The following is a 20,745-nucleotide window of genomic DNA, read 5'->3' as shown; positions in this document are numbered from 1 at the left end:
ACTTAGTGAGAAATTGAGATGGGAAGCTGGCCTATGGACAGGGAATAGATTTGTTTTGTTTTGTTCAGGGGCATAAACAAATGAGTCAAAGTCAAGGAGGGGCAAATTCTAGAAAAAACTCAATCTGTGCAAGTGTGGAACAGCCCCCTGACAAGTTTAATTACAGGGAAGGTGGCTGCTGTCAGAGATGTTGGAAATGGATTCCTGCCTACTGTGGGTTGTCAGGCATTAACTTTAAGATCACTTCCAACTCCAATGCGTCTGTATTTGGGATTGGTTGATTACAGAAGAAATAGTCCAGACTTCTGGGCAGAAGAGTTGTTACTGGGAACAGAATAGAGAACAAATGCTGGGTTGGATTGAAGAGAATAGGGCAAAATATTGGTCCTGACTTCTTTGATGAGAATGAGAGCTAACAGGCAGAGTGTGCATCCCAGGACCGGACAGCATTTCCCCCAAACACTACTCAAACTTCAAGGTTATCTTCTTTTAAACAAAATTACTCACTATTTCCTAAAAGTAGTAGAAGATGAAACAACAGCCAGCATTCAAGGGAAAATGTTTTTCTCTTCATCTTGAGATTCTCTGCCTGCCAAGCCTGGAAGGGAGCGTTCCTGAGTCCCAGATGTGATTAGGCCTAGAAGGGAAAGTAAAAGAACTGAGGGTCTTGAGAAAGAAGAGTCTCAAGTTGGAGATCTGAGGCTGGAGTTCTGGGGGTTTTGGTCTCCAAAGAATGGGTCTACAATGGGAAGAAAAACACCAGTAGGCAGCACCTGGGGTTGCAGACTGGGGACGCTGGATGCCTGGTCCCTTAGGATCCCTCCACAGAATGTCACCTCTTTCTTTCTCTTTCAAAGAAGGTGTTTATAGTGTCATCTGGGTTGGGCCGGGGCTGGGTATATGGCCTGTTGTTCTTCCAGCTGTGGGCAGGTAACAGAATACCTGAACTCAGAGAGGAGAGGTATAGAGGCCAGGAGATCCATGAGAATGGAGAGTGACATGGTCACATTAGGCAGGGCCTCGGGAGGAAAAGGAAGTAGTACAGTTCAAGGGGATCATGTTGTCAAAGTGGAGGGGACTCACCCTCTGAGGCAGGGATGGGGCTAAAAACCTGTTCTAGCTCAAGACCTTGTTTCCTGGAGAGAAGTCCTGAGTAACTGGGATAACTGTGTGGGGGCAGGGTGTGAGAAGGTAGACTTGATGAGCAGACCTTAGTTGGAAGGACACATAAAGTGAGATTCACTGTGAATGCGGACGGCGGCCCGGACCTCTGGGTGCTGGTGAGCATACGGTAGGCACACATCTTGAATGAGGTGGGAAGAGAGACTCATGGATAGACTCTGGGATCTCTGAGGCATGGGAGGTGGGTGTGGGGAGAGCAGGGCTCGGGCTGTTGAGGAGATGGGACCAGTGGTGTACCAGTGTCAGTGTATACCTGTTTGCAAGGACCCCAAATTGTTAAAATTTCAGGATTTTTGCAGCACAGCCATCATTAAAAATTTGAGTTCTTTTTTTTTTAAGGGTGTTGGATTTTTTTTTTAATTTTTATTTTATTTTATTTTATTTTATTTTGTTTATTTATTTATGGCTGTGTTGGGTCTTCGTTTCTGTGCGAGGGCTTTCTCTAATTGCGGCGAGTGGAGGCCATTCTTCATTGCGGTGCGCGGGCCTCTCACTATCGCGGCCTCTCTTGTTGCGGAGCACAGGCTCCAGATGCGCAGGCTCAGTAATTGTGGCTCACGGGCCTAGTTGCTCCGCGGCACGTGGGATCTTCCCAGACCAGGGCTCGAACCCGTGTCACCTGCATTGGCAGGCAGATTCTCAACCACTGCGCCACCAGGGAAGCCCAAAATTTGAGTTCTAATTTGATACTATGTGTAATCAAAACAAGCTGTCTCTACCCCCTCCAGCCATGGAGGCTTCCTGGATGAGGAACCATTTCAGATTTCTTCTTTTTTTTTTTTGGAGCGCCATGCAGCTTGTGGGATTTTAGTTCCCTGACCAGGGATCAAACTCAGGCCCTCGGCAGTGAGAGCACATAGTCCTAACCACTGGACCACCAGGGAATTCCCCTGAATTTCAGATTCTTTAAATGTTTGAGTGAAAGAATATTCACTGTGTGCGAGGCCTGATGGAAGTGAGCTGACAAGCAGGAGATGAAGATTCATCCCACAGATATTTAGTGATTTCCTACTATGTGCCAGACATTGTACTCCAGTAAACAAAACAAATAAATTTGTGTTATTTTGGAGCTTATATCTAAGATATGAAAGAACTGTGAATGACTGAGTTTTAAAAGCAGGAAGAGAATGGAATGTGGTAGAAAATGTGGTGTTGGATGGGGAGTGGTCAGGAATCTAGATTCTAGGATGCCCTAGGAAAGGGCTTGGTAGTTGATCTGCCCACTGTTTGCGATAGGAAGTCCCATATGGGTGACGGATGAGGAGTGTGGTCAGTAACAAGTCGGTATTGGGATCTTAGCACCCTGCTCTAAGGGTAAAAATCCCAATAACATTTCTAAGTAGAAAGATGTTTTCTCTACAACCAATTAGAGTTACAGGACTTGTTTTACAGTGCAGGTTTACTCATATATTAGCACTTTTCTCATCTTTTTAGTGGGGATTATAATCTGAACTTCATAGGGTTGTTGTGAAGACTAAATGGTGGTATATTACTCACAGAAGTCACTCAGAAGCAAAGAACAATAGCAAAACAAACACAAAGTTTAAAAGATAAGCATTTCATCAGGATACAACATACATTAATAAACTTTTATTTTTTAGAGTATCTTCATTTCTTAGACTGTCTAGTAATTTTCTTCTTCATCACACAACATCTGGAGGAGACACAAGAAGGGAGGAAGACTCTTTTTAAGGACAAAGTCAAGCTCTGGAGGGCATTGAAATGACCTGGGTGGAGGGAAGATGAGGAAGCAGCTGCCATAAGAGTAGTCACTGTGCCCATCCCCACACCCTGTCAAGCAACCTCCTTGATCCTGGGATTCTGAGTTATGGGGAGAGCCAAGGGAATACATTTACTTGACATCATTTCTAAGCCTGATGAGGCTGTGGGTCTCTTCCAAAACAATATGCTGCCTGAGTAACCTCGTTGGTCAGACATGGAGAGGCTTTCCTTGGTCCTGTCCTTGACCCAGGCCATAACCTATGGCCATTCTCTGGGAACATTCTGGTCTCCCATCTTGACTCACTCCCCCATCATTGTTCTTTGTCTTCTCCTCCATGACCCTTTCCTCCACCAAGGTTTCCTCCCTTAGAATGTCTCCCATTATTCAGTGTCCATAGCCATGCCCTCTTCAATGACCTCCTCTAAGGTCTGCCCTGTGGTTGTCACTGGTGTGGCCTTTTCCATGGTCTCTTTCATGGCCTTAGGCCTGTGGTTTCCATCATGGCCTCCACAGTAGACACCTTGATGACTCATTTCCACAATCACCTTCATGACTGTGGCTCAATTCATGGCCCGCATTGTAGCTTTCTTCATGGCCAAGGCCACAGGCCCCTCCATGGCTCAGTTTATTGTCAAGGCTGCAGAACAATGGACCCAGGCCAAGGTCATGGGTGTAATAAGTGTCAATGTTTCTCAGAAGCAGAAGAGTATCCCTCTAAAAGAGAAAGATGTGGATATTTTAAGAGAGTACTCCTCTCACATTTCACAATACACCTGGTTGACTAAAATCACAGACTTTCACTTTTTTTCAGGTATTTATCTTTATTTTACTGAAACTGAAATTAAAATTAATAACAGTAAGCCAAGTAAAGCACAGCAAATGTATTGTAGAAGATATACATTAAAAGGTCAGAGGTATAAAAATGAATGGTTTATCCTTTTCCATATTGTTCCTGCTTTGAGGATTTTAAAAAATTGAAGTATAGTTCATTTACAATGTTGTGTTAGTTTCAAGTGTACAGAAAATTGATTCAGTTATACCTATATATATAATATATACTATATATATTCTTTATCAAATTCTTTTCCATTATAGGTTATTACAAGATATTGAATATAGTTCCCTGTGCTATACAGTAGGTCCTTGTTGTTCACCTGTTTTATATATAGTAGTGTGTATATGTTAATCCAAACTTCTAATTTATCTCCCTCCCCCTGACTGTCCCCTTTGGTAACCATAAGTCGGTTAGTCTATTTCTGTTTTGTAAATAAGTTCATTTGTGTCATTTTTTTTAGACTCCACATATAAGTGGTATCATATGATATTTGTCTTTCTCTGTCTGACTTACTTCACTTAATATGATAATCTCTAGGTCCATCCATGTTGCTGCAGAGGGTATTATCTCATTCTCTTTTATGGCTGAGTAATAGTCCACTCTGTGTGTGTGTGTGTGTGTGTGTGTGTGTGTGTGTATATATATATATATACACCATCTTCTTTCTCCATTTATCTGTGATAGACATTTAGGTTGCTTCCATGCCTTGGCTACTGTAAATAGTGCTGCTATGAACATTAGGGTGCATGTATCTTTTCGAATCAGAGTTTTCTCCAGATATATGCCCAGGAGTGGGATTGCAGGATCATATGGTAACTGCCTTTTTAGTTTTTTAAGGAACCTCCATACTGTTTTCCATAGTGGCTGTACCAATTACATTCCCACCAACAGTGTAAGAGGGTTCCTTTTTCTCCACACCCTCTCCAGCATTTATTATTTGTAGACTTTTTAATGATGGCCATTCTGACTGGTGTGAGATGACACCTCATTGTAGTTTTGATTTGCTTTTCTCTAATAATTAGCAATGTGAGCATCTTTTCCTGTACCTATTGGCCATCTGCATGTCTTCTTTGGAGAAATATCTATTTAAGTCTTCTGCCCATTTTTTGATTAGGTTGTTTGTTTTTTGATATTAAATTGGATGAGCTGTTTGTATATTTTGGAAATTAACCCCTTGTTGGTAGTATTGTTTGCAAATATTTTCTCCCAATCTGTAGGTTATCTTTTTGTTTTGTTTATGGTTCCTTTTTCTGTGCAAAAGCTTTTAAGTTTAATAGAGACTAAAAAAAAATAGAAAAGATCAATGAAACTAAAAGATGGTTCTTTGAAAAGATAAACAAAATTTTTTTTAACTTTATTTATTTATTTATTTATTTATTTTTGGCTGTGTTGGGTCTTCGTTTCTGTGCGAGGGCTTTCTCTAGTTGCGGCAAGCGGGGACCACTCTTCATCGCGGTGCACGGGCCTCTCACTATCGTGGCCTCTCTTGTTGCAGAGCACAGGCTCCAGACGCGCAGGCTCAGTAGTTGTGGCTCACGGGCCTAGTTGCTCCGTGGCATGTGGGATCTTCCCAGACCAGGGCTCGAACCCGTGTCCCCTGCATTGGCAGGCAGATTCTCAACCACTGCGCCATCAGGGAAGCCCAGATAAACAAAATTGATAAACCTTTAGGCAGACTCATCAAGAAAAAAAAAGGGAGAGGGCCCAAATCAATAAAATCAGAAATGAAACAGGAGAAGTTACAACTGACACCATAGAAATATGAAGGATCATAAGAGACTACTAAGAGCAACTGTATGCCAATAAAATGGACAACCTAGAAGAAATGGACAAATTCTTAGAAAGGTACAATCTCCCAAGACTGAACCAGGAAGATATAGAAAATATGAACAGACCATTTACTGGTACTGAAATTGAATCAGTAATTTAAAAACTCCCAACAAGCAAAAGTTCAGGACCAGATTGCTTCACAGGTGAATTCTACCAAACATTTAGAGAAGAGTTAACACCTATTCTTCTAAAACTTTTCCAAAAAATTGCAGAGGAAAGAACACTTCTGACTCATTCTATGAGGCCACCATCACCCTGATACCAAAACCAGACAAAGATATCACACAAAAAAGAAAATTACAGGCCAGTGTCACTGATGAACATAGATGCAAATATCCTCAACAAAATACTAGCAAACTGACTCCAACAATATATTAAAAGGATCATACACCATGATCAAGTGAGATTTATCCCAGGTGTGCAAAGATTTTTCAATATCAGCAAATCAATCAATGTGGTACACCACATTAACAAACTGAAGAATAAAAACCATATGATTATCTCAACAGATGCAGGAAAAGCTTTTGATAAAATTCAACATCCATTTATGATAAAAACTCTTCAGAAAGTGGGCATAGAGGGAATATATCTCAACATAATAAAGGCTATATGTGACAAACCCACAGCTAACATCATACTCAAAGGTGAAAAGCTGAAAGCATTTTCTCAAAGATCAGGAACAAGACAAGGATGCCCATTCTCGCCACTTTTATTCAACATAGTTTTGGAAGTACTAGCCACAGCAATCAGAGGAGGGAAAGAAATAAAAGGAATCCAAATAGAAGAAGAAGTAAAACTGTCACTGTTTGCAGCTGACATGATGCTATACATAGAAAATCCTAAAGACACTACCAGAAAACTACTAGAGCTCATCGATGAATTTGATAAAGTTGCTGGATACAAAATTAATATACAGAAATCTGTTGCATTTCTATACACTAACAATGAAAAATCAGAAAGGGAAATTAAGGAAACAATCCCATTTACCATTGCATCAAAAAGAATAAAATACCTAGGAATAAACCTACCTAAGGAGGCAAAAGACCTGTACTTCAAAAACTATAAGACACAATGAAAGAAATTGAAGATGACACAAACAGATGGAAATATATACCGTGTTCTTGGATTGGAAGAATCAGTATTGTTAAAATGATCACACTACCCAAGGCAATCTACAGATTCAATGCAATCCCTATCAAATTACCACTGGCATTTTTCACAGAACTAGAACAAAAAATTTTTTAATTTGTATGGAAACACAAAAGACCCTGAATAGCCAAAACAATCTTTTTTATTTTATTTTTTATTTTTAGCTGCATTGGGTCTTCATCGCTGCACGTGGGCTTTCTCTAGTCGTGGCGAGCAGGGGCTACTCTTTGTTGCAGTGCGCGGGCTTCTCATTGTGGTGGCTTCTCTTGTTGCGGAACATGGGCTCTAGGTGCACGGGCTTCAGTAGTTGTGACACACGGGCTCAGTAGTTGTGGCTCGTGGGCTCTAGAGTGCAGGGTCAGTATTTGTGGTGCACGGGCTTAGTTGCTGTGCAGCATGTGGGATATTCCCAGACCAGGGATCGAACCCCTGTCCCCTGCGTTGGCAGGTGGATTCTTAACCACTGCTCCACCAGGGAAGACCACCAAAACAATCTTGAGAAAGAAGAATGGGGCTGGAGGAATCAGGCTCCCTGACTTCGGACTATACTACAAACCTACACTAATCAAAACAGTATGGTACTGGCACAAAAACAAACACATAGGTCAATGGAACAGGATAGAAAGCCTAGAAATAAACCCACATTTATATGGTCAATTAATCTATGACAAAGGAGGCAAGAATATACAATGGAGAAAAGACAGTCTCTTCATAAGTGGTGCTGGGAAAACTGGACAGCTACATGTAAAAGAGTGAAATTAGAACATTCTCTAACACTATATACAAAAATAAACTCAAAATGGATTAAAGATGTAAATGTAAGACCAGATACTATAAAACTCCTAGAGGAGAACATAGGCAGAACACTCTTTGGTGTAAATCACAGCAATATTTTTTTATGGATACATCACCTAGAGTAATGGAAATAAAAACAAAAATAAACAAATGTGACCTAATTAAACTTAAAAGCTTTTGCACAGCAAAGGAAACAGACTTTCACTTTTTAAGAGAACCCATTAAAATTTTTTTCTTCATAATCTTTTAACTTCTCTGTGTCTCTCTTCATATCCATGTGTTATCTTTTATTTCTCTCATTGTGAAAACATCAAAATAAGGAAAAATCAAATAAAATAATAACCTCACTGTGTCTATTTTCTAATTTACTATGCTGTACCAATATAATGCAGTGGAATTTGCAAAGCAAAAATAAATCAACATCCCGGTGTTCAGGGGATGGACCACCAAAGAACAGGAATCCATCATTGTATTACTAAGGAAATGCATGTTTGTGAGACCAGGTATAACGTTTCTGGATGAGCCACAGTTTTGAAATCCAACATATTGCCTTTCAGTTAAAAGCATGGATTCCTAAAATTAAAAGATCCTGGGTTGAGTTCTCTGCTGTGTGCCCTTCAGTAAGTTTGTTAACCTCTTTATATATCCTTGCATATGAAATGTGAATAGTGTCCTTATGTATGAATAGTGTCCTTGTATATGAAATGAAGATAATAATAACACTTTCCCCATAGTGTTATTGGGGGGATAAAATGAAATAGCACATGTAAAATGCTCGCATAGTACCTGCCACAAAGTAAGTGCTTAATGAATATTAGCTACCATTATTATTGCTATTACCTCTTGGTTTTGAATAAGAGAGTGCCAGCATGTTTAGGAGAAAACCAGTGGAAGTGAGTCTGTATGTGGTGCCCTATAATTCGAGGACATTTTAGAGTTTAAAAGGAATAATCTATAGTTGGAGTGGTCTTCATCATTTATACCCTGCTATCTTCCACATATTGTTTAAGGTACCTCTCTATAACAAAAAATATAAAATAAAAAATTCAGAACAAAAAGAAAATACATTGGAATAGGGGAGCAAGTCCAGGTGAAAATCTGAATGCAGAATGCAGTCTGGAACTGGCGTGCGGGGACAGCTCTCTCAGCCTCCACAAGGAATGTTAGAAAGCCCGTGAGCCCTGGCTGAGCTCTGGAAACCTCTGCACCTCATCAGGCCGTTTTTATGTCTCCCATCCTCTCTGGTTTCTACCCCTGTTTTTCTGCCTTGATATTACTTCCCTTACATTATTCTACTGTAATATTTTTTGCTTGTAAGATTTTTGTTAATCACCCTACCATGCTTCTCTGCACCAAAAGATATGTTTATAAACATAAAAAAAATTTCCTGTGGCTTGTAAGTGTTAAATTTCTCAGTCCTCAATAACATTTTGGTGAAAAATAAATGAAAATGTTTTTCTTATGCAATGTTTTTATCTTTCCCCCTTCTCCAACTCCGCAATGTTTTTCCATATTTTCAAGAAAATGTGTAACATGAACCTTCCCAATATAAAAAATAATAACAAAATGTATAGAGTGCTACCAAATGTACTATTCTAAGGGCTTCACAGCAATCTCATGAATTGGGTACTGTTATCACCCTCAGTTTTACAGATAAGCAAACTGAGACCCAGGAAAGTGAAGGAATTTGTGGGAGGCCACGCTGAGTTTAGATTTAAAACCGGAAATTCTAGTTCTTCAATCTGTGCTCTTAACAGGTATGCTGTACAGCCTCTGGATCTTCCTTTCATCTTAAGATAAAATATTAGGGACTTCCCGGGTGGCGCAGTGGTTAAGATTCTGCCCTCCCAATGCAGGGGGCCCAGGTTCGTTACCTGATCAGGGAACTAGATCCCACATGCATGCTACAACTAAGAGTTTGCATGCCACAACTAAGGAGCCGGCAAGCCACAATTAAGGAGCCCGCCTGCCGCAACTAAAGACCCAGCACAAACAAATAAATAAATAAATATATTTTTTAAAAGATGTAAGATTAATCAGCTGGAAGTAAATGTACAACTTATAATGTCTTTCTCCTTGAAAATCATGCAAAATATCCAACTGTGATCTAAACCAAGAAACTCTTGAATGAGACACTGTTTCTCCTTATGGAGAACGGTGTATAAGCCAGGGAAGCGTGCTTCATAGTAAGTTGCTATTTCCCAGCAAAGTTTTACAAATCTTGAATATTCTAAAATAGGTAGACAGACAGATAAGGTGGGTTGATTTGCCATAGGGTTTTCGCCTAGGTTAAATAAGGCACTGCCACTCTTATTATTTCTTACTGATGCTGTGTTTGCTCTGCTTTCATGAGTTGCTCCCCCCAGAAGGATGTATTCTTTGACAGGAGATGGAAGAGAAGAGATTGTTAAGCAGAAATCTTTATCACCCCTGCTACCTCACTCTACAATATATCTGAATCAATAACATCTTAACATGTCCAAAAATTCCCAGTTTATTACACTTCTTTTAGCCCCTAATAGGAATTTATGTGAGGCAAGGGAAAACATGAAGCCCTCCTCTGGGTATACGATGACTAAATTAGAAGAGATTTTGAGTTATCCCCTTTATTTGCACCCTGGAATTTTTTGCACCTAGGGAAATCCACCATAATAATATAGGAGCTAGAATGTAAAAGGTGGGTGGGTGGCTATAGAAGGAAAGCTAGAAAAGTATAACTAGCAGATGCTTTGACCACAGGCACAAAATACTTACGGAAGTTGAAGATCTGGAAGATGATTCCCATAAGATATCCCACACCTGCATAATACTCTTTAGAAAGTCTTCATATACCTCCAAGGGTATGGGCAGACTCCATTTAAAGATCATTGCACTAGGCCAACAGTGCAAAAGCGCTTAATCCTGTCAACATCCTAGACCTCTGCTTGAGGAAGACCTCAAACTTCCTTGGTGAGCTGGGGCTTTGTCGGGTTAAAACATGTTTCGTCCATGTAAGCGGATCCCATGATGAAAGTTGAGTCATGATGCTTCCTAACTCTATGTACACACTCCAGTTTCTGGGAGTAGCGAGATATTCACAGTGTAACCATGTCAATTAACCACAAGCTGAATTACGTACTCACCGTGGTTTCATCTCTTCATCTCCCACTGTCTCAAAGTGCCCATTGCTGTTTATCTTTGGAAATCAAAATTTTTATTTACACGATATGCCTGCTGGGTAATAATATTTTTACAGCTTTATTGAGATATAATTTATATAGCATATTCACCTGTTTAAAATAGATGTTAATGGGGTTTAGTATATTTACAGAGTTGTTATTAATAAGCCCTTTCAATTTGCAGACTAAAATATTTCTTCCCTGTTGTTCTTTTAGTTCCTCTGGTCTACCTCTTCCTTTTTTCTCTGTTTTGAATCTTACTACTTGTGTGTTAGTCCTCCTGAATCAATCCTCCAAGTGTGTTCTATTTTCTGTGTCAGTGATTTTCATCTCTGGTTTGTTGTATCTAATTGAGCTACTTTCTCCACTTGCTCTTCTAGATAACTAACTTTATTCTCATCCAGCCTCTTTGCATTTGTCTATTAGAATTTTAAACTTGAAAATGCATGTTTTACATTTTTTAATTATCTAAATGGACTCCCTTGCCTTATTTTCACGTTTTTCACATTATGCTTTCCACAGTTCACACCAGTGGGAGGCAACTTTCTAGGGGGTTCAACTCAGCTTCTCCTTCCGGTTGCTGGGTCCCTGTAGGTAAGATAATGATGATGTTGATGATGATGATGATGGGCCTGTACATGGCTCAGCATGGCCTCACTGACTAGGATCAACTGTCTGGTTTGCGGACACTTGAGAAACCCAATGAGTGGTGGAAGGCAGAGCAGTTTCCACTGCTGTGAGTTGGGGTGAACCCACCAACAACCTGCTAATTCTCTCCTGAGGCCTCTGTCCCCGGTGGAAGTCGTGTCACTGGCCTCATGGATTCAGAGCAACCCAGCCTTTCAAAGCAGCTCGCCTCTGTCCTCTGAGACCTGCAGGATCAGGGAGCCTTCTATCCTAGACCATGAAAGGGGTATGTGCAGCCTTTGTGGGAAGGGAATTCATGAGAACCTCAGGCTTTACCCCAAGTGTCTCTGCCATGACCCTCTTGAAAGGAAATCTTAGCAGGCCAGGAAGTCTTTCCCTTGATAAAAACAGGAAGCACTTTCTCTCTGCTTCCAAAGGCAGCACTGAGAGTGAAAGTATCAACCAACACCTTCATTCTGACAATTAACCCAGGTCTAGAGCAAATGTAAATGGCCTGGAAACTGTGACTTTGAGTGACCTCCCTCCCCGCCCCTCCCCCCACCCAATAGCATACCTCCTCTGGTCATGCTCTGGGTTCTGCATGTGCTACAACATAATCTCTACCTACCACAGGCCTAATCCATGAGCCTGTAGGATCCGGGCACTGCCCTCCCTTCTCATCTCTCCCAATTCAATTCCCCTCTCAGTCTGGGAGATTCTTGGGGGCACAGGGTTCCTGCTCGGGGCAAGAAGGATTAGAAAAAGGGGACAGATATGGATGATGTCTCTGGATTTTACTGTGGAGATTCTGAATGCCAAGTGGATTCCAGCATGGGGTTCTCTCATACAACCGGGAAATTCAACTCGGCGCAGCAGACACCCACTCATGTGCACACACAGGTTCTCTCTGTGATATAGTTTGTATGTGTTTATTTCTTAGCTAAATGACCAGCAGAGTCTCCTCTTTCCAGTGTCTGGTAAAAGCAAGAGAGAGGGAGGAAGTGTCTTCCCCAAGGCTGGCAGAGACCCAAACAAAGCTGGGAGGGGACTCCTGGGGACGAATGAAAGGACACTCAGATCTCTGGTCCCCCAGGCTGGCTCCCTCTGGGAGGAATGTGGCTCTCTGGCTTCAGCAGCCGCTTAGAGCCCATCGTGGGTCTCTCTCATCTCCATGGCTACTGAGGATACTGGTCTCCTCCAGAATCCGTTAGGGCTCCACCCAGACCTGTGGTGGACTCCATGATTCCCTCCAGGGCCTGGGCCGAGGTTGGGGCCATGGAGTCGGTAGACAGCTCTGTCAAAGACATTTCTCAGGGACAGGGAGTTTCTCTAGAAAAAGAAGGCAGAATCATTTCAGAATTGGAATCCCCCCCACCCCCGAGAAGCCTTCACCAGGGACTCCTTCTGGAATCTTCTCCCCCTTTAAAGCATTTCACTCATTCAGCAGTCCTTCCACCAGTCTTTATATCTTCTTTTGCTCCCCTTTCCGCACAAGTCAATAGCTTCCTCTGCACATTGATTGGCTCCTCTGGTTCTAACTTGCTATGTCTCTTTAGTAACTTTCTCCTGATTTTTCTTTCCTCCCTACTCATCCCTAACTTGTGGCCCTACTATTCATACCTCATTTCCCTATGTTCCTGCTATTCCTTCCCCCCAGGCACTTCCCACCAGTGCCTATATATTAGGCACTCACCACACAGAAGTAGAGTCCAACAACTAATCCCACGGCCACTACAACCGAGACCAGAGTGATGAGGAAGATTTCCCATGGCTTCAGGGACCCACTGGGCTTCACTGTATTCACTGGAGTTCCAGCACTTGTGCTAATTCTGTTGGAAGTTGTGTGTGTTCCAGTTGACAAAGGTGTACCAGAGCCTCCTGTGGTTGCACTGGATCCAGTGTTGGAGGCCATGCTGGTCCCACTGGAGGTTGTGCTGGATCCAGTACTGGAGGTTATGCTGGTCTCACCGGAGGTCATACTGGATCCAGTATTGAAGGCTGTACTGGTCCCCCCAGAGGTTGTGCTGGATCCAGTGTTGACAGGTGCGCTGGTCCCTCCAGAGGTCAGGCTGGATCCAGTATTGGAGGTTGCGCTGGTCCCTCCAGAGGTCAGGCTGGATCCAGTATTGGAGGTTGCGCTGGTCCCTCCAGAGGTCAGGCTGGATCCAGTACTGGAGGTTGTGCTGGTCCCTCCAGAGGTCACGCTGGATCCAGTATTGGAGGTTGTGCTGGTCCCTCCAGAGGTCATGCTGGTTTCAGTATTGGAGGTTGTGCTGGATCCACTGGAGGTCACTTGGGATCCAGAGTTGGTGGCTGTGGTGGTAGCACCATAGGTCGTGCTGGATGTAGTGTTGGAGGCTGTCCCAGTCCCACTGGAGGTTGCACTGGATCCAGTGTTGACAGGTGTGCTGGTCCCTCCAGAGGTCAGGCTGGATCCAGTATTGGAGGTTGCGCTGGTCCCTCCAGAGGTCAGGCTGGATCCAGTACTGGAGGTTGTGCTGGTCCCTCCAGAGGTCACGCTGGATCCAGTATTGGAGATTGTGCTGGTCCCTCCAGAGGTCATGCTGGTTTCAGTATTGGAGGTTGTGCTGGATCCACTGGAGGTCACTTGGGATCCAGAGTTGGTGGCTGTGCTGGTACCACCATAGGTCGTGCTGGATGTAGTGTTGGAGGCTGTCCCAGTCGCACTGGAGGTTGCACTGGATCCAGTGTTGGCTGTGGTGGGTTCACTGGAAGTTGGGCTGGGTGTGCTACCACTAATGGAGGTTATGCCTAATGATAATCATAAATGATGATATATATTGAGCATATATACTTTCTGTTCAATGGTTGGTTAAACTTATTACGTGGATAATTCTATTTAATGCTCACTACTGCCCAATGAAATAGATATTATTATTCTCAACAGCTAAGATGAAAAAATTGAGGCTTAGAAATGTTGACACTTGCCCAAGTTTGTACAGCTAGTAAGTAGTAGAACAGGAATTTGAACCCAGGCCATTGAATCTGCACTTTTAGCTACCATGCTAAGTCACCCTCCACATCCACCCCCAACACCAGGGTTACATGACCTAATTTCACTGATAGTAAGCTTACTCCATCATCTGCTGTACAATATTCAACATAGATAAAAAGTATTATAAAGGAGTTGTAGAACCCAGGTGAAACTAGTATATATTGATTAATTCATTATTAAAGTGGTATTGCTTCTTTCTTGGAAAATATTTCTGAGTGTTATTCAGAAAACACCTATATTAGAATTATCTGGGGAGCTTGTTGAAAATAAAGATTTCTAGGCAAACCACTCCAGACTAAATGAATCAGAGTCTGAGATAGGCCTAGGTATCTGGGTGATTACATATGCATTAAAGTTCCAGGGGCTCCTGATTACAAGGCAAAGGTTAGAAAAGAGCAAGTTATATGTAACTTAAATATATAAGATCTCCCAGGATTAAGGTCTGCAAATCAAGATCTACAAGTATAGGGAAGCATTTCCACCTTCTTGAAGGCTCAGCTAGAGTTAAGTTTGTGCCTGTTTTTTGCCTCTCACTACCTTGAAGGACAAAGATGCTCAGCCTCTCCAGATAAACAAAATTTATCTCATTTGTGGCTCATTTTACTATTAATTTGGACATGAGTGCCTAGCACCTCACCCCACACATGTGTAGCTTATTTGAACTAACATAGGATTAGAGTTTAGCTCTATTTGGGGAAGGACCCCTAAAATCTGTAATGGGGTACAAATTGGAGTTAAGGTTAGAATCATGAGTAAAACTAAATAAGAAACTGAGATGAACAAGAGTAGGGGTGACGTGAAAGAGGGAGTGGATTTGATTTGAGAAGTTTTGGAGAATAGAATAGTTGAGTCAAAATTGTATGAGGGCTAATTTTGATTCAAAATGATGAATTCTCGGGGCAGTACCCTGATGGTCTAGTGGTTAGGATTCGGCACTTTCACTGTCGTGGCCCGGGTTCAATCCCTGGTTGGGGAATTGAGATTGTGCAAGCCGTGTGGCACCGCCCAAAAAAAAAAAAAAAAAAAAGAATTCTCTAAGAAGTCATGCTTCCTAGTTGCACAATAGGAGACGGCCCGAGGAGTGTTTAATAGAGTGTCAGAGGTGCGGAGCAGAGTGGGAGTTAGTTTTGACTTGAATCCTTTTCTACTTGGCCTGAGGCTGACTGAGGCTGACTGAGGCTGATTGTGGAATAGGGGTTAAGGACACGAGAAAAATTAAGTTTTTATAATATAGAAGAGTGATATTTTAAAATAACAGTCGGGGCTTCCCTGGTGGCGCAGTGGTTGAGAATCTGCCTGCCAATGCTGGGGACATAGGTTCGAGCCCTGGTCTGGGAAGATCCCACATGCCACGGAGCAACTGGGCCCGTGAGCCACAACTACTGAGCCTGTGCATTTGGAGCTGGTGCTCCGCTACAGGAGAGGCCGTGACAGTGAGAGGCCCGCGCACCGCGATGAAGAGTGGCCCCCGCTCGCAGCAACTAGAGAAAGCCCTCGCACAGAAACGAAGACCCAACACAGCCAAAAATAAATAAATAAATAAAATAATTTAAATAAATAAATAAATAAAATAACAGTCAACTCTTCTTGTTATTAATATTTAAACCCCAGCCATATCTCACAGGTTGTTACCATTTTATAGATGCAGAAACGGAGGCACAGAGAAGTTAACTCACCCAAAGTGTACCGGTAACAGATGGAGCCGTGATTCAAACATAGGCAATTGGAGACCAGAGTCCACAGTTTTAACCACTGTGCTCTGACTGCTTCCCAGGTGATACCTTATTAGACTGAAGTGATTGGAGTGAAATGATGACCCTCACTCTATGGTGGAGAACCAGAGTTATTCCTAGTGCTGGTCATCATCTCCCACAATCCCTCAAAAGTTCACAGACCACCAACCTTTAAAGAAAAGCACTCACCGTATTCTGAAAGTAGGAGATGCAACAGTAACCAGTACATAGGGCAAATGTTTCTTTTCTGCATCTTGATCTGCCTCTTTGTGGCTGGTAAAAAAGATGCTTGGATCCCAAATGTGACGAAGACCTAGAAGGCAAAGAACAGTATTCTTGAGAAAGGAGAGTTCAAGGTGAAGAGATAAAGGCTGGAGCTTCCAGGAGCTTGGGTCTCCAACATATGTGTTCTTGGAAAGAATCTTGAGCTTAGCGGGGTGGGAGACTGGATACCTGGGCTGCTTGAGCTTCCTCCACACGATGTTGTTGCCTCTTTCTTTATCATGGAAGAGCTGCAGGAGCCTTTATAGTTTCATATAGGGGAGGGGTTGGGAAGTTGACTTCTTCTTCTGCCAACTATGAGCAGGTAACAAAACAATACTGAGCCTGGGAAGGAATAGACTGGGGTTCAAGAGGAAGGTGAGAAAGGAGAATGACATGATCATACTAGGCAGGGCACTGGGCTGGGTTTGAGCAGGAAGTAGAATGCGATAAAGGAATCAAGGTTGTCAGAGTGGAAGAGACCCACCCTTGAGGCAAAAATAGGGCCAGAAACCTGTTCCAGTTCAAGACTTTGTTTCCTGGTCAGAAAGTCGTGTGTGCATGCTTTAAACACAGAAGAAGCCCTAATAGACTGAGCTGAAGGGCAGGACCCGACATCTTTGAATCAAAAAAAAAAAAAAAAAAATGAGACCTCAAAGAGAGCAGTAACTAGGGATCTGGGCTCCTGGGATATGGGCAGAAGACAGACGGTGCATTGCTGAGCATGCAGTAGGCATCAACAATGCACAATGACTGAACAGGAAAAGAGAGATCCATGGGTAGTGTAGCCGTCTTTGGGGTCTCTGGTGCATGGGGGATGAGGGTGGGGGAGAGTGTTGAATATGCAGGAACAAGCCGCCTGTCACACTCATATCAGGTAAAGGGGTGGTATAGGGCCCCCCTTTTTAAAAATTTTATTGAAGTATACTTGATTTACAATGTTGTGTTACTTTCTGCTGCACAGCAAAGTGATTCAGTTATATATATATATATATATATATATATATATATATGTGTATATATATATATATATATATATATATATATTCTTTTTCATATTCTTTTCCATTATGGTTTATCACAGGATATTGAATATAGTTCCCTGTGCTATACAGTAGGACCTTGTTGTTTATCCATTCTATATATAATAGTTTGCATCTGCTAATCCCAAAGTCCCAATCCTTCCCTCCCCCACTCCCACAAAGGCCGCCTTTTGATTCTCAACCATAGGGGTTCCTGTCTTGTTTGTTTTCGGAGTAATTCATAGGAACTTTTCTTCCCTGAGATCCTTCAGATGTTCCTTCTCATCAGCCTTAATGAAGCATCTCTCAGCAAGGTATACCACGGGCACCACATAAGGAGACTTCAGGTCTGTTGGGGGAGGGAGATACTTAGTCCAAGTCCTCTAGGAACTTCGAGTTGGGTCTGGACGCAGATATAGCAGCAGAAAGGACACACAGTCAGCTAAATGAGCATGACTGAAGAGACCCAAATGAGTGGAGGGTTGGGGAGTTTATGGGGAAGGCTTCTTGTGGCCAGGGTAAGGGGAGTGGGATTGAAGGGAGTTCCAGTGCACAGTCGGTATGACCGAAGTCAGCTGTCTCCATTCCCTGTCAATGAGGAGAAGCTTCGTGGAAGAGGCGACATCTCAGGTAGTTTATTTATAGGTGAATGAGTATCCCCGACATGTAAAACCTGCTAGAAAGAAGCTGGCAAGCAGGAGGTGGCTGGAGGCATGAAGGAGCTTGGAATAAGTCAGTCTGAGAGTCAGGAGGGACAGAGTGTGCTAGGAAAGGCTTACATGCCTAGCGGCTGTGATGGGTGGTTCCTGAGGTTGAGGTGTGAGGGGCCAGTCAGTGACAGGTGGGGTCTTGAACTCCCAGAAATCCTAATCTGTGGCTGTAAAGCCAATAGCACTCTAAGAAAGAAAACTTTTCTTCCCTCTAGAATTAATTGGAGGCAGAGGTCTTGAATTCAAATCCAGATTTCACCTTTTAGAGATATCCTAAAAAAGTTTTACATGCATACTTATCAGTCTAAATGTAATTAATATCTTTACGATCCTTCAAAACAATACAAGGACCTTGGAACTCTTTCATTCTTATTACCTGTCTCCCAGCTCAAACCCTAACATTATCAAGTATGTTAATTCTATCTTGTTTTTTAACTTCATGAGAAATTATTGCTATCTGCTAACACACCATAAGAATATAGTCACACAGCTACATTAAGCTGCAAGAGAGACTGGGAAATATAGTCCTTTGCTGGGTGGACATGTGCTCAACTAAAACTTGAGAATTCTATTTTCAAAGATGGTTAATGGATATTAGTAGACAACCATAAAGCTATGACAATATCTATAGTTTTTTGTGGATCTGATCCTGTTGTCTATTTGTTTTGTTTTGTTTCTTGCTGGCTTTCACTCATGGTGCCTCATTTGTGATTTGAGATTTATGACTATAAATTTATTTTTCTTGGGTTGTTATCTATATAAGTCCTTTGAAACCCAAGATGAGTTCTGATCTTCCACAGTGAATTTGCATGTTTTTGCCAAGCATAGGGAGGCAATACCACTTGAAGATTCCTTTAAATTAAATTATAGACTTGAGCTCTTTTGAATTACCTAGGTTACATGATTTGGGGCTGCAAACCATGTAAAGTATTGTGGTTACAAGTTATTTCTCAAGAGGTACTTCCCCCATCTTCCCTTCCTCAAGAGGTACTTCTCCCATCCTCCCTTCCCCTGCACTGAGTTTAGAGATAGGCAATTTTGCTTGCATTTCCTTAGAGGAGGGGCGGGTTTGTTTTTGGTTTTGTTTTTTAATATTTGTTTGGCTGCGCCGGGTCTTAGTTGCAGCACGCGAGATCTTCATTGCGGCATGCAGGATCTTTTAGTTGTGGCATGCAGAATCTTTAGTTGCGGCACTTGGGATCTAGTTCCCTGACCAGGGATCGAACCTGGGCCCCCTGTATTGGGAGCATGGAATCTTAGCCACTGTACCAGCAGGGAAGTCCCGGGATGGGTTTGGTTTTAGTTTACACTCTCCCTTTCAGATTTATGTGAAGGTCTACTACCAGAGTCCTCACCTGGGTTGGTCTGACTGAGGTTGTGCTACCTGAAGCTTAAATGCACTGGTTGGGCAAAAGTTGGCTTGAGTACTCTTACCTCCTTAGGTTCCTACCTTAACTTAGTCTTTACTTTTAGCATTCCTTACTGTCCTGCTGAATCAATGATACTTTTAAGAAGATTTTTTAGTACACCATTTTTAGTTTTTCAACATATTTTAAGACACCTAGCCCATTATAGAGCCAGAAATTTAAGTCCTCATTGGATTGTTCTGAGAAATAAATGATGGTGTATTTAAAGGCACAGCACAGTGTTTGGTGCATAATAAGCATGCAACAATAAAGGACAAAGGAAGAGCATAAATATATAGATGCCAAGTGTATTTTGAGATTTTAATAGTAACACGTTGCAGTGATTTTCTCCTTACTTGTCATATAGCATTTGGAAGAGACAAAGAATTGGGGAGGGAGAATCTTCCCAAAGATGAAGGAGACCTGGAGGACATGTGTAGGTCAAAGATGGCTTTCTGTCTACCTAGTTTGTATGATTTGAAGCTACAAACCCAAATGAAGAATGTTATGCAATTACAAATTCTCAAGGGAGGTTTTTACTCCCCTCCACTCAGTGTCAAGTTTAGAGACAGACATTTGTCTCAGTCGCCAATGTGCAAGGTGGGCAATACAATTTCATTCTAGTTTAACCACTGAAACTTTAACCCTTTTAGGTCTCAGCTTTCTTTAGAGTCTCCTATTAGACTCCACCCCTAATGCAGGTCCTAGACTTTGTCTCCTGTACCCTAAGTGCTAAGAAGCTGTGAGAAGGTAAGCTTAAATTCACCAGATACGGCAAATGCCCTCAGTGTGACAGCTGGTTCAGAGCTCTCCTTCAGCCTCCCTGAGTCTCTGCCTTCTCTTGGTTGTTGATCTAAATATTACCTACTATCTACCCAGCTGATTGATATAGTTACAAAGATTTTTTTCAATATTTTATCCAGTAATTTTTGTTGCTTTCATTAAGAGGGGTGGTTAATGCATCTTGTCCACTATTTTGCCAGAAAAGTAGAAGTTCTCAAAAGATTGTTTTGAGATTACAAATTTCAAAATTGTTAAATGATAGTGGCTTTAAAGTTACGTAGTACAATGCTTAGCACTTAGTAAGCACTCAGTAACAAAGGGAAAAAGGAGGGGAAAGAATGCTCAAATAGATAAACAGGAAGCAAGTCATCTTGCTACCACAAACAGTATGAGCTGTGTTTTTTAAGGCTGTAATAATATCATCCTTCTTCCTACTGGTCACACTGCGTCATGAGGAAATAAAAAAAGAATTCCAAAGCGAAAGGGCACAGGTTATTACTTGTGCATTAGGAGAG

General features: G+C 42.1%; 1 protein-coding gene across 1 annotated transcript; it reads right to left on the bottom strand.

Annotated features, from left to right (window-relative positions):
* Positions 1-12,203: 12,203 nt before the first annotated feature.
* On the bottom strand, positions 12,204-16,584 carry MUC21 (mucin 21, cell surface associated). The gene is made up of 4 exons (XM_036868903.1): positions 16,502-16,584; positions 16,238-16,361; positions 12,993-14,071; positions 12,204-12,628 (listed from the first exon to the last, which is right to left on the bottom strand). Exons 2-4 carry the CDS (start codon positions 16,299-16,301, stop codon positions 12,440-12,442), a joined length of 1,332 nt encoding a protein of 443 aa, XP_036724798.1. The 5' UTR covers positions 16,302-16,361; positions 16,502-16,584; the 3' UTR covers positions 12,204-12,439.
* Between the last annotated feature and the right edge of the window lie 4,161 nt (positions 16,585-20,745).

Source organism: Balaenoptera musculus, chromosome 11 (genome assembly GCF_009873245.2).
Source record: "Balaenoptera musculus isolate JJ_BM4_2016_0621 chromosome 11, mBalMus1.pri.v3, whole genome shotgun sequence".
Classification (NCBI taxonomy): Eukaryota; Metazoa; Chordata; class Mammalia; order Artiodactyla; family Balaenopteridae; genus Balaenoptera; species Balaenoptera musculus.
The sequence above is the reverse complement of the archived record's forward strand: the minus strand, read 5'-3'. Positions and strand labels throughout refer to the sequence as shown.

What these genes read in the sequence shown, in the direction of transcription:
- MUC21 (XM_036868903.1), bottom strand. Translation starts at nt 16,301, where the DNA reads ATGCAGAAAAGAAACATTTGCCCTATGTACTGGTTACTGTTGCATCTC. An exon ending in TCTCCTACTTTCAGAATACG is followed by an intron (nt 14,072 to 16,237) that starts GTGAGTGCTTTT and finishes GATTATCATTAG; the next exon opens with GCATAACCTCCATTAGTGGT. An exon ending in TTGGACTCTACTTCTGTGTG is followed by an intron (nt 12,629 to 12,992) that starts GTGAGTGCCTAA and finishes TTCTTTTTCTAG; the next exon opens with AGAAACTCCCTGTCCCTGAG.